A 14,276-nucleotide genomic window follows, 5' to 3' on the forward strand; every position below is an offset into this window, starting at 1 on the left:
GTAAATTCATTAGTTGTCTCATGCAAAACTGAATGCCATTGTCACCTGACTATGCAAACAATCATGAGTGAAGCTGCATGACTTCTCGAAGATTGGTTCAAAATGATGAATCAAGACAGATTTATCGAATGGGGAGTAGAATATGCATAGCCATAACTACCACGACCAAAAGAGGCCAAAATTTTTAATACTTTTGGCGTTGCAAAATATCGATCCATGTAGGAATACCTGTGGCAGGCAAAGCTGTGGTTTTAGCGCGAAGTCGTGTAACATTATTATGATTATCATTATTTTTCATCATGAGCAGTCATCTTGTTAAGATTAAAACTCGATAGCCTACGCCATAGGTTGGGTCGACGGAAACGCAAGCTGCATTAGCTTTGTTAAATAAAAGAGAGCAAAATCTGTAAAATTTTCATTTTTCAATTTCCTTTAGAAACTGTGACAACCCTCTGTAAAGTTGGTTCCCGTGATTTTGTAGGAGAAAGGTTTAAATTGATATAACGCTAGCTATGCGTATAAAAAAAAATCATTTCACAGTTGTTCACATGGATTGTGTATACATAGGCACAAAGTGAAGGTTAACAGTCACAAGAGACAACATGGGATTTTAAAAATGCATCTTACCACAGCCAAGTATAAACATAATCACCTGCAGCAACTAAACACGTGCAAAGACGCAAACCACGTGATACAGCGCACAGGGCTATATGTCATCAATTCTTTATTTGCCGAACTCAACTGCCTTATGGGTATTCAAGGATGTATGTAATTAAATGGGGCTATTAGAACCGCGGAAAAATATGTGTACCATCCCAACTAACTGCCTGCGCAATGATTTGATGCAATTAAGGGAAACAGGTGTACATTGTATGCCCAAATATGACAAAGCAACACAAAACAAAATATAAGCCGGCTCTGATCGAGAACGTTTGTTTTCATTGATGTAAGTGTTATTTCGTATACATCCTTTTCTCACAGGGGTTACTATGTTTTTATACCCCAAGTTAACTATTAAAACTTGTAAGGATTAAGTAACCTAAAAACAACCGCTGCGTATTACAAAGAGTCCCTCTCTAAAAAGAGCAGCAAGGAAAGGTGCAAATAAACATCATTTCAGGAGCAGAAGGTCCTTTACAGACTCTAAACGTAGAAGTTCCATGGACGATCGTCATTCTGCTTCTTAAATGACGCAAATTGCCCGCCGGGAGGCATTACGGCGAGCAACATCCACAGATTTAAATGCGACGGTTAACCGGCCTGCTGCACAGCATGGTTTTGCTACGCAGCGGAAGGGAACATAACGATTATCAATAATTGCTGGATGAACAGCTTCCCAAAGCTGGCAGCCTTCATATGCCAGACAATCGATACTCGATGCCTATCTCGGAGGAAAACTGGCTTATATTTTGGGGGTATGGAAAAGACTAATTTCCCTCAAGATACCACAACTTTCCGTTCGTCATCATGGATGTTGCACCATGTACGATGAGACAATTGATATTATCAATGTGAAAGAGGCGAGGTGAGGCTTTCAGAGTCTCATGAAAATGGAGGAAATTTGTAATTGCCATATTTCCGAGCCAATCAAAGGTATTCAGGATGATTTGTCAATGAAGATACAAAGGTCTACTCGTGAAAATGAAAGAAAATCAGTTCAAGGACAATTCCAAACTCATTATTAGACACAAAAACTTAAAAATGATTTCCACTTTTTGTTAAGAATATAATTGTGCTCCAGTCTCAAATCCCTTAGGCAAACTCTACAATTCTATAACTCTCCTAATTTTTATCCGATTTTGACCAAATTTTCAATGTTGTGCTTATAATATTTTACTCTTTCTTTTCAAATTAAAATTTAAATGGTCAGAAATTGCCCTTTGAATCAGCAAGCGAGAACAATAAGAAAAGAGAAAAATAGAGGGAGGAAGAGGGAGATGATTATTGTCTGTATGTCGTTACTCCCTGAAAAAAATGTCCCATACAATAACAAAAATAAACATGTCAAAGATTCCCCCCCCCAAAAAAAAGAAGAAGTCCATACGCTCCAATTCTACAGCTATGTTTTTTTTTTCATTCCTTCTTTAGTATGGTGACCATAAAGTATCTTAAAAGAAATACCTGTACAGAAAATGGAATTGTTTCTGAAGTTGGAAAGAAAAAAGCCCCCCCCCCCCCGACAAAAATGACAAAGAAAATATGATGATCGAGGCAATTATGACGACGACGTTAATGATAAGGATGATGATGATGATGATGAGGGTTGGGATAGAGAAGATGATGCTGATATTGGAGGGAAATGAAATAAGCGGCGAGTGCCCAAGCTACACAAAATGACACCAAGGAATAAATTGATGCATTCCTATCAAATCTTTATCAAATAATCACTGATAAATCTTCAAATGTACCTCTGAATTTGATATTTGGCGTCAACCAATCATGACAATAATGTTCCCCGATAGTTGTGAGTATGAACAGTCGTCGTGCACTTGAAATGAATGTCAGCTGATAATTTAATTACCCTGTGACTTTTCGTAAGCTTCGACACACAAACGTGGTGATGGACGAGCATTCTCCAAACCTCGCTCATTAGTAGAGTTGAGTGACGTAGATTACCCTACCGCTGCAAAATGTCTCAGTGACAGCGCAGCGTGTGTTGTCATTAGTGGTTGCATCTTATTTGAAACTTTAGCTTTCTTCGCTGATCAGCTATGACAAATAAGAACGCACACGCACATGTTCACGTACACGTACACACACACACACACACACACACACACGCACACACATACACACACACACATGCACATGCACACACACACATACTTTTTTGTGTTTTTCCTTGATATTTATTGATTTCATTCAAATAATTCGTGAATCAACCCATTCTGGGTGTAACATGAACAAAAACAATACAAATACAATTCAAAACACAAAACAAATCCATTTTTAATTAATACTGCAAAAATCTCTCTTCAACATAAATAACTCGATTATGAATCACTCCCACTGATAATTCTTCACAAGAAAATATTGACATATACCAAGCATATACTAGTATCCCTTGAATATATTGAATCGACTCATACTCACAACAGCACACACACACACACACACACACACACACACACACACACACACACACACACACACACACACACACACACACACACACAGACACACACGCAGTCACACACACACATAGCACACACACACGCACACACACCTTTACACACACATACACAAAATGAAATAATGGAAGGATGTAGACAAACACATTATAATTATGGTATGAACAAATGTAACTACACTTGACATTCTTGATCAGGGACTACTAGTTTCAAGTTTCAAGTTTCTTTATTTCACCATAGCAAAGAAGATATAAAAAAAACACACACACATCAACAGTACAATACAATTACAAACATATCAGTTAAACAGTGTAAAAGGAATGTTTATGGTAGCCAGCAGCCAGAAAGGAAATGTCCCTTATTTTCGGCTGACCTAAAAACCTTCATTAAATTTCTGTTACCAATGTGTTCGAAGAAAGTAAAAGATAAGAACAAGACAAGACAAAGACAAAACAATCGACATACAATGGCAAATAACAATATGATGTCTCATAACATAAGGGATAAAAAAAATGATACTTTTAACTTAAATGAGTTTCGATATAATTAGTAAGGAGAATTTTTTCATATAAGTATTTCAAGGCTGTGATAAACCCGCCTCAGCGCAGCTTTCAACTAAAATCAACTACAACATCATCATAGCTGGTTTAAATCTCTCCATGATGACTATGCTGATGTACTTCATGTCAAATACTGAATTAAAATCACCAGAATGAGAATATCAAACACAGACTTGAGCATGGCGTGTTTGATGAGAACTGTTGATATGAAACCTCATACATTTAATATACGCCTGCAAGAGGCGCCCTCGCAAGTGAATTCCTTTTATTTTGTTTTGCTTTTAGTCCAGGCACGATCTACATAAAACTATCAGAAAAATGCAATACAGATTGTGCAACACGTATGTTTTTTCAGCACGACATGATTCCAATTAATCTCCCCCTTCTGATCTCGTAAAAAAGCTCCTAAGAGCAAAACAAACAAACAAAAAAGGAAAACAACAACAACAACAACAACAACAAATCCAAGGCAAAAAAAAAGGGAGCACATGGGCAGGCAGGCAGTCATTGTTTTCTGAAATTTTTGCAAATTGAGAATTTGGCGGCCAGAGGAAAGAGGTTGACAGGAACCCGCGAGCAAAGTGAGGACACGGACTTTTGTTTCCTCTCATGCCGAGAGCAATTCGCATTATTATGATGGATCTCACCCGTAGAGGAACTGAGAGAGCTATTCGTATTATTGGAAGTAATATTGAATGCATTTAGAACAAAAGTCAGATTGCTCATTTTTTTTTCAACATTGTGTCAAACAATTTAACGGAACGGCGCAGAGACGATCAAACCGTAGATCGATCCGTACATTGGGTAACATCAGTCCGGCGATGATGCGTCATCATTATATACGAGATAGAAATCATCTCTTGCTTCATTTTAAATAAATGAACTATATTGTATAACTTGGCAAACAATGTTCAACCATGCGTATTCTATTTCACGATGCTGTGTTGTTGTATCCAGTGAAGCTTCAAGATACGTTCTGAAAGCTCAGACTCATGGCTGACGATGGTGCACGTAATTCCATCCATAGCGTTCCACCTTTCCACTTAGCAGTAATAGCTGCACTGCAGTTTTTACTTTCTGTTCAATCAGTTTGGTTATTCAATCTCTGTGGTAACGCATAGTTGATTTTAAAAATCAGCAAAGCATTGATGTTCATTTCCCTTCTTTGTTTGTCGGTCGATAGGGGATGGGCTAGGCACGACCGAGCATATTATTTATCCGAGTGTAGGGGACCAGAATTATCCTGGTAGTTATTACCAACATATTTAATTGCTCGTTCCAACACGACACAAATCACTTTTAAAACTGATATGATGTTATATATACAGGTATTTCATGATTATGCAGCCTCTTATCAAAATATCCGTTATTCTTACGTGCAGGTTTTGTCAAAGAAAAAAATTATTTCCTACTAGTACAAAATTCATGTTGACTTTAAAGAAATGAGTATAGTTTTGGTTGAGATAGGGCTTTTGGGTTCCAACTTTTTTGTGAGATAATGAGAAACCTCTTATGAAGTATTTAAGAGCATGCAATTCTAATGAGAATTCAAAGTTTATTTGATGAAGATTGGTTTCGAAATGGCTGAGATATCAACAACCAACGAGGTCCTAATAAAAGGTGGGACCCACCTTTTATTAGGATCACTTTGTTTTACAATGTTTTGAATATCTCAGCCATTTCAAAATCGATTTTCATCAAATAAACTTGAAATTCCTCTTAGAGTTGTGTGCTCTTTAATTTCTCATAAGCGGTTTCTAGCTATTTCGCAAGAAATTAAAATCTGAATCACCATCTCAACCAAAACTACACCCATCCCTTTAATTAAGTTGATTTGTTTTACGTGACAGCTAAGGAACCATTCAATGCTTGTAACCAAGCAACCACCAGACCAACGGCCTGAAGTTCCCTTCAATGGACTTGGCAAAGAGGATGATACAGAACCTTGCCTGAAGGGCATGGGCCTAAGGGGCACAAGCGCTGTAGTCAGGAAACTCGAATCAGGGATCTCGTGATTGAGGGTCCGTAATCTTATCCACTGAGCCACATCATGTCCATGCCAGTAATCATACATTGGGTAACGGCACGGGGACGTTGTGTGAACCTTTGCAGGAAAACCTTTTTAATGTGTGGACCGGCCAGCTGAAGAGGGTAGAGTTGTGGATAGTTTGTTGTTGTTGTTGTTTTCTTTAGCAGTTTGGTTATGATTTTCTTTTAATCATCATCATTATCCGGTGAAGTATGTGTGTATGAAAGTGTGTACGTGTGTGTGCACGTGTGTGTATGTGTTGGAGGGGGATGGGGGAGGGCGCTGCAGCCCCTAGGTGCATTCGGTCCATGTATCACGTGTTAAGACAGAACAAGTCTTGAACAAAGCAGAAAGAGGCTGACCTATGGTGGGAAAAGGAAATGCTATCCACAACATACCCCAAAATTTCATTAAATCTATTTGCCATATCCAAATAATGCAAAATCCACCGATGATTATCAAACTGTTTTGTATGAAGGAGAATTTCTGTAATGTCTTTGTGAAAAACACGTCACGTGTACACGTACAGTACACGTCACATCTTGAAAGCAGCTGGTTCTAGTCGCAGACTGATAGCATCACTATTAATCATATCATATTTGATTTTCCATACATTTCTATTTCCCCAATCATTTCCTTTGGACGTTTTTTTTTTTCCATGACTTCACATACGTAATGTGAGACTTTTAATTCAACAGCAGCTGTGGAAGTATAGCCTTGCAATCGATGCTCTTCGCATTCACGCTTCTTCGTCTACGAAGATCAGATATTGCTGTGTTTTCTATGGTAGTTTCCAAGGTGAATCAGAGATCTAAAATGCCAGCTTAGGACTGCTGTCGACAAATGTTCAATTGTTTGGGCTACGAGCACCAGCTGTTTGTATAGAGCCAATACTGTGATCGAACGTACGTAGATTCGTACGAGTGAATGCACAGTGTGTGTTTATGGTGACGATTGGAGAATGGTGCGAGAGTGGTGACTACAATGGCATGCGGCACATAAAACTGTTAAACATCAGATCAAATAGGTTGGATAAATAACAATCAACAATCAACTGAATAAACTTGAGCACGTGATTCAGGGTTTTTTCTTTCTGTTAGTCCACTGACAGGACATTTCATGTTTTAGGAATAGGGGAGCAAACACTTTTATGTTGCGGTTAGCCTTAGCCACAGTCTAAAAACTCAATTGTTCGCGTAATTCTTGCTGTATCTCTTCTTTGTTTCCACCCATCTTCCTTTTCCTCTTCCTTTCCCCCTTTCTCTGTTTCTCTGTCTCATTAACTATGCCTAAATTGATAATTAGCATATTTCAGAAACACAACGAGAAAAGTCTTTAATCCGAAAATTAGAACAGTTGATTGTTTTAGTTTGAGATGAATAACGTTTTGTGGACTTTTTTTTTCTTTGATCAATGGTAGAGTGGTAATAAATAATTTATCACCACTCTGTCACAACTGATCAAAATCTGAACAATTTTCCATTTCTTCGTAGTGGAGTGTTGTTTGTTATTCGTATTTATCCTAGCACTTTATGAAAGTCCTCTAGTCTTCACCTCTGATCCAATGGGATAGGCCAATATCAAGGAATTCTGTACTTTCACCGAGGTCAAAATTATTCCTGTTTCAAGATCCCAACTAAGGGTGGGTGAAAGTCCACTCGTACCTAGAAAAAATGCGAGGATAAAGCATCAGTCCACATGCAGGGATTCTGCAGCAAGAGAATAACTGTTGCCGAGTGGCCCGTTATCTGTAGACTCATAATGATTTGCTTTTTAGTGGGACGCTCCATTTCCATCCCCATCCTTGTTTAATCTGTACTATGCATATGTATGTATGAAAAAGATATAATTATGTTTTCTTAATTTTGTTACTCATTATCACATGTATTTTGTTAATTTACGTTTTTGCAATTATTACGTATTATGTTCTGCTTATACATTGTATATAATCTTCTCTGTTTATCTGATGGAAATGAAAATAAATTTGAACTTTGAACTTTGAACAATAGTCCGCACATAATCATGTCATACCGTATCTATAGGCTTCGACACAATGTGCTACTGTCAGAGGGCGTCCTCTTCCAAGAGCTCCAAACAGCCCTTCATCGCGTTGGCAACATGATTCTCAAAGTCTTAGAAACCATTTGTCCGTGTCGATAGACACAAACTTTTGAGTTTTCCAAGTTTGACGTTGGTAAATCGATGCAGTCCACCTCGGGATATATATAATCCCAGATCTGACTCTAGCCCTTCGGCTATATCCATCATTAACCTACAGCTTTCAAGGAAGAGTTAATCTATCCCGAAAGTGCTCAGAAGTGATCTCGGAATGTTAACTATGACCCTCGGTGTCGTTTGTGTCCATGTTTCAAAGCAACGTGGCTTCTCCTTCTTCTTTTGTGACTTGTAACCTCTTCATGACCTCAAAACATTTCCTTCAAACAGCAAGCAAATGTCATCCTGTTCATTCTCAGTGTTCTCACATGGACTTTTCGACCTCCGGAAATCAATGTCAAGGGCAGTTCGTCATCTTCCGAACTGCTCCAATTGAACATGATGAAATCTCTACAAACGGCTATCCTACAGGGTAATGAAAAATTGATAGAACTGCGGACAGCAGGTGGATGTTTCTTGTGCGACGTTCTGGGACGTTCATTCAATATTAAGCAGTAGGGGTATCTTACAGCAATATGAACAACGGAGGTATCAAGTGCAGACTTTCAGACGCCCCTGCTAGGTACATACATCTTGTTTCGCCTAATCTATTCTCACGCCGACGACATTCGTCAACATCAAGACCGAGATGTCCTCAACTGTCAAATTTAATTTATGTTAACCACATTCCTTTCAACACGTCCACACTGTAATAAATGTCACGCACGCACAATGTTTTCAGAGCAATGAAGAGAGGTGGTATTTCATCCTAGCTTCTCACATATCATGTAAGGCTTTGCAACGCATTGTAACATCATTTTTTTAACCATCAAGAAAATGAGAAAACCGCCAAAACGCCTGAAGTATCGTTAGCTTGATGCTAATATCGTGTTCATAATGATGGTAGAATGTGGCAAACTGGGGGTCAATATCACCAGCAGTTTTTCCATTGAGAAACAAAAGTGGTTATGAATTTAGATTTTTAATTACTTTATTCCCCTCAATTGAAGGGAAGAATTTGTTTACTTTTTTATTTGAGTTGTCGATGCCAATCTAAGAATCCTGTTGCCGCTGTTGCGGCTTTATGTTCTCCGCGTGAGGTGTAATGTCAACCTTCGACGAATACCATGAAAGGAAAAACAATCCAAGCAGACAAGACTGTCCCCACAATGTATCCGTTAATGTCGTTATCCTTCTTATTGGACAATCTCGACATTACACATCATTGCCACCACTCCGAAAATGCCCAACTATATTCATTCTTAGCGCTGAGAATACTATTTCTTCACCTTTCTTGCTTTTCTCACCACTTCTCACGAGTTTCAGCAGAACAATAATTCAGTGACTCTTGTAAACTACGCAATTTCAAAAGAGCAATGGCGGCGAGACGAACAGGCAGTAATATATGAAAAGTAATATATTTCATGAATTGTCAGTGCTCATATTTCTTATGATTACATTCACTGAGGTGCTGCTACCGAATTGATATTTGATACGCATTTCCTTTCATTTCTTGGAGCTCATTGTCAGATCTCACGATCTGACGGATTTTCCCCTCCCTAATTCCTACGAAGCGAAGAACTTGATACGCAATAGAACCACTTTCATTCTCCGTTGTAGCATAAGAGAGAGAGAGAGAAAGAAAGAAAGCTGGAAAAAGCCCTTTGTGAATAGATATACTCCTTTTCACCCGGAAAGAATGACATTCGTACTCACCATTTCTTCTTGGCAACGGTGTAAGATTTCCTTTGGAGGATGGAGGATGAAGCGAAACAGTATATGCCTTTTATACCAATGCTCCAAGGAGGCGAGAGGGGACTGAATGGCAGGGGCGATCAGCGCCGGCTCCCCCTTTTAAGGATTCTTCGTGGCAGGCAATCGAACGCTGCAATTACGTTTACTTGAATTACCTCCTGTGCATGCGCTCTGTATTGTGTAAACCGAGGATCTCCACCCCACCCCACCCCTCCACCCCCCATACACACAGAGAAACGTCAGACCTATATACTTTTCCCTCATCATCACATTAGCGTTGCAGATGCGTTCCGCATTTTTCAAAAACCGTTCTCATCAAAAATACGAGTACCTTTTTGTTTTATCGTTTTTCTTCACAAAGAACGACAGATGATATACACTTTCGGGGACATCCTTTCGGAGAAACAACATCCAATATTCAACCTAAAGGACCATTTTCCATGATGTTAGTGTAATTTGCCACAAGAACTTACATACATCGCCGTGAAATCTTATTGGATTTTTTTTTTTTGTTGTCAAAATCGTCACTGGAGCCAATCGAGTGCTGTGCGGGTATTTTGATAACGACAAAGAGGAATCTGCACACTTTTCTGGGGGTCACGAAAAGAAAATCGACTTTGTGTAGTAAACACGATATTCAGTGAAATCGTTATGACATTTTCCTGAAATCGGAAGCCCGATTGCGTATCCCCTCAATTGCCTATGTCCTCGGACAAGATGTTTTTACAGTTTATTATTCCGAAGGGTTGTTACTCTGAAGGTTCGTTATTCTGAAGGTTCGTCAATCCGAAATTGAAACAAGGTTCGTCATTCCGAAGTTTCGATAATCCGAAAATGAAACAAGGTTTGTTATTCCGAAGGTTCGTTGATAGGAAAACGAAACAATGTTCGTAATTCCGCGGGTTCGTCAGTACGCACCTTGTTTTCATTTCCGGATTGAAGAACCTTATTCAATTTTTCGGTTTAACGAACTTTCAGACTAACCAACACTTGAAATAACGCCATAAAATTCGGATTGATGAACTCTCTTTCATTTTCGGATTAACGAACATGTACGTGTAAGGAATTTGTGTGCTTCGAAATAACGAACCTCATTTTGTTTTCTGATCAACGAATCTTCGGAATGACGAGCATCACCCGTTTTTACCCACCATGCTCATCTCAACCTATAGGCGTATAGATGGGTACCTGACCTGGCAACACAAGATATTGACAGGGCTCTCTGGCAACACTTAAGAGGTTACCCTGAATAAAGAAGACCCTCATTATTATCATTATTATTATCATTATTATTATTGTTATTATTATTATTATAATTATTATAATTATTATTATCATTATTATTATTATTATTATTATTATTATTATTATTATTATTATTATTATTATTATTATTATTATCATTATTATTGTTATCTCCATCTTCACAAGATATCTCTTGGAGATTAATTTCACGTCAAGTTCCATCCTGGAAACTTAGACTTCCAGTACTTTTCTCAGGATTCGTGCCGTCCCCAGCAATGCTGCTTTTTGGAGCGTTTGCACTCGATCGGGCACACCAACGTCGTTCAAGTGCCGTCGCAGCTGCTTTGGCGTTGTTCCGAGTGCTCCAACGACAATAGGGATCACCTTGGTTCTCATATTCCACAGGCGGCGAAGCTCTCTGGCAAGGTCTTGGTACTTCTCTATCTTTTCCTTCTCGGCTACTCTGCTGTCTCCCGATACCGCGACATCGACGATTGTGCACATCTGTCGAGCCCTTTCTACGACGATGATATCCGGACGCCTGTGCTGGATGACATTGTCAGTTTGAACATCGAAATCCCACAGGATTTTAACTTGATCATTTTCAGAAACTTTCTGTGGTTCGTGCATATACCATTTGCTCTCACATGGTATTTCATGTTTTCCGCAAATTATTATTATTATTATTATTATTATTATTATTATTATTATTATTATTATTATTATCATTATTATTATTATTATTATCATCATTATTATCATCATCATTACAATTATTATTATTGTTGCTATTATCATCATCATTATTGTCTTTACATTTCAGTGCTCCCATTGAACACTATTTTGATAACCGTTGTCAGTCCTGTAAACTTTCGTTTATACTGGCTCTCAATAAATACATAGTGCCAATATACTTAAATTCCATTCTGTTTGTCCCTGCTCCCTCCAGAACTTGATGTGATATAGCAACACACAAAGCCCAATGATATATTATGCAGATTTCGTATACACGAGGATGTGGTGCCGAACGTTTCTGACCTCTGTATATCCCCCTTGTCAATTAACCATTTACGAGTAATCATGTCTATCATGTTTAATGTGTATGCGTATAACTTCTATAGAGAACGGTACGTGTTTGCTAATCCACATGTTCTTTTTTTTTCATTCAAACTAGAACAAGAAAATCAACTTTGAACCAACTGAAATCATGCATTTCTCTTTTCTTTTCTTTCACTTTTTCATGTTTGGTTCTGCTCATCGCAAATTCTCAAATTAGAATGAATAAATCTCAAACCGTCTAAATGGCCTATGCATAACACTTTTTAAATTGTATCACTTATAGATAGTCCCTGTTGTACCTCATCATCTCTTTGTTCATTTTTTTTCTTGTGGGGGTGGGGATGGGGAGGGGGAGGGCTAGGATACCACTGCTTTGAGGTCTCGAACTCATATCATGTCTGACCGTTTTTATTACGTTTCATGATAAGTTATCATCGAAGCAAGATTTGAAATTCTTGTTTGCGAATATAAAGAACACAAAACGTCCAAATATTACTAAAACTAAACGTGATGATGTTAAATCTATTGATCAATTGTAAATTCATTTCATGGTGCTCACTTTGTTTGCTCAAGTAAGATTTATTTCACTTTAACCATTTAATTCCTGCAATGGAATGTGAATACAGAAATCGTGTAAATACGCAAGTCATCCTAGCCAGCTTTTGCTGTTTCTTGTGAAATAGATACTCCAGTATTCCATGAGGTATCTGTTAAATTAAGAAACATCTATTAAGATGCATCTTTAAGATAGAATGCATCTGATAAGTTATGATGTATTTGTCAAGTTGAGATGTATTTGTTAAGTTAAGATGTATCTGTTAAGAAAAGCTGTATATGTCAAGTTAGATGTGTCTGGTATGATGAATTGGTTAATGTATAATGAATTAGTTAGTGTGTATCTGTTACGTAAGCTTTATCACTTAAGATGTATCTGTTAAGTTAAGATATATCTGTCAAGTTGAGATGTACCTATTAAGTTAAGATGTATCTGTTAAGGTAAGGTATATCTGTCAAGTTAAGATGTTTCTGCTACGTTAAAATGTATCTGTTATTTTTTTTTTCAGTACTGTGCAGCTCTTGAAAAACAATAAACAAAAGTATAATACAACAACAAAACTACTCCAACCGTTTGATCCTGCACGAATAATCATACCATAAAAGCCGCAGGGCCAAAAGCGCGTGGCCTCGATAAAGAGAGAGAACATCATTTATTGTTTGATGTGTCCCTCGTCTCGTGCCAAACTCATTCGGGGGGGGGGGGGGGGGACAGAAGCAGAAGAAGAGTGACTGATGTACTTTATACACACCGCCACTAATAACATCAACAGCAACACATACACACATGCACTCATACATACACACGCTCGTGTACATCATGATAGTGTTAGAAACTGAATGCCTTTGAAGTAGTTACAGAGATGCTGTCAAACATTGATAGTGACCTCTATACGGGAGTTGGTGGAAGAATGCCTCCTTGAGAAATCAAACACACCGAGCACAAATAATTGAAAAGTGGACATGCCTTTTGCACTTGTCTGTTAGGCTCCGTCAAAAGTGCGAGAATGTGTGTATGTTTGTCAGCGTGCCTTTCTCCCTCGCCGTGTTTGCCGGGGAGTTTGCTGAACGGAACACCGTACACTGCTATCAATCACCGTCATGCCTTCATTATTAGAGGGGAGCGCAGCAATTTCATTACGCGCGGTGGAGCGGCTGTCCGTCCGGCCGGCAAGAGACGAGAACAGGAGCCCCTCCTGCATGGCCCGACTTTAACATGGGCATAATCATTCACATGTCCATGTCATTATCTCAAAGGGAGGGGGGGGGGGGGGAGAGAGAGAGAGAGCGAGGTGAATGTGTGTGGGGAGGGGGGGGGGTGGAAGGAGAAAAAGACAGACAGACAGACAGACAGAGGGGGAGAGATGGGGAGAGAATGAGAAAAAATCACATTATGTCAGGTCACTCGATATGCAAAGTCGCGCACAAAATTGCTACAGTAGATGTAGAATCACTGGTCATTCCTTGACCACGTGACTGCTGGTTTTTTTTTTTTTCCGAGCTGCCCTACTGTCACGCAGGTTCACTAAAAGTGCAGTGGCCGTGTTGCCAAGAGGTACTTGTCAAGTTTTCGAATTGCACCCTATCTGGGTAGATGGGTAATGGGTAATGAAATGCTCTGTGCAAAGACATTCACGTACAAAACTGCTACTTTGGGGTTATCCGCCCGAGCGCCGAGCAAGTGTGCCCGCTACAATCGATTCTCGTAGTTTCCGCGAACAGTCGGTTCCATTGATATCGTCTGTGTACCAGGCGCCCGTTACTGCTTTTTACTGATTTGCAGTGCAC

General features: G+C 38.9%; 1 protein-coding gene across 1 annotated transcript in view; it reads right to left on the reverse strand.

Annotated features, from left to right (window-relative positions):
* Nucleotides 1-9,683, reverse strand: part of LOC139712731 (calmodulin-like) — a 30,193-nt gene extending 20,510 nt beyond the window's left edge. The window contains exon 1 of the mRNA XM_071624528.1: nucleotides 9,591-9,683. Coding sequence (XP_071480629.1) covers nucleotides 9,591-9,593 — 3 coding nt within the window. The 5' untranslated portion in view covers nucleotides 9,594-9,683. The remainder of the gene's footprint in view (nucleotides 1-9,590) is intronic.
* Between the last annotated feature and the right edge of the window lie 4,593 nt (nucleotides 9,684-14,276).

The sequence above is a fragment of the Diadema antillarum genome, unplaced genomic scaffold (genome assembly GCF_040938485.1).
Source record: "Diadema antillarum isolate AM-2024a unplaced genomic scaffold, OU_Dant_1.0 seq00001849_RagTag, whole genome shotgun sequence".
Classification (NCBI taxonomy): domain Eukaryota; kingdom Metazoa; phylum Echinodermata; class Echinoidea; order Diadematoida; family Diadematidae; genus Diadema; species Diadema antillarum.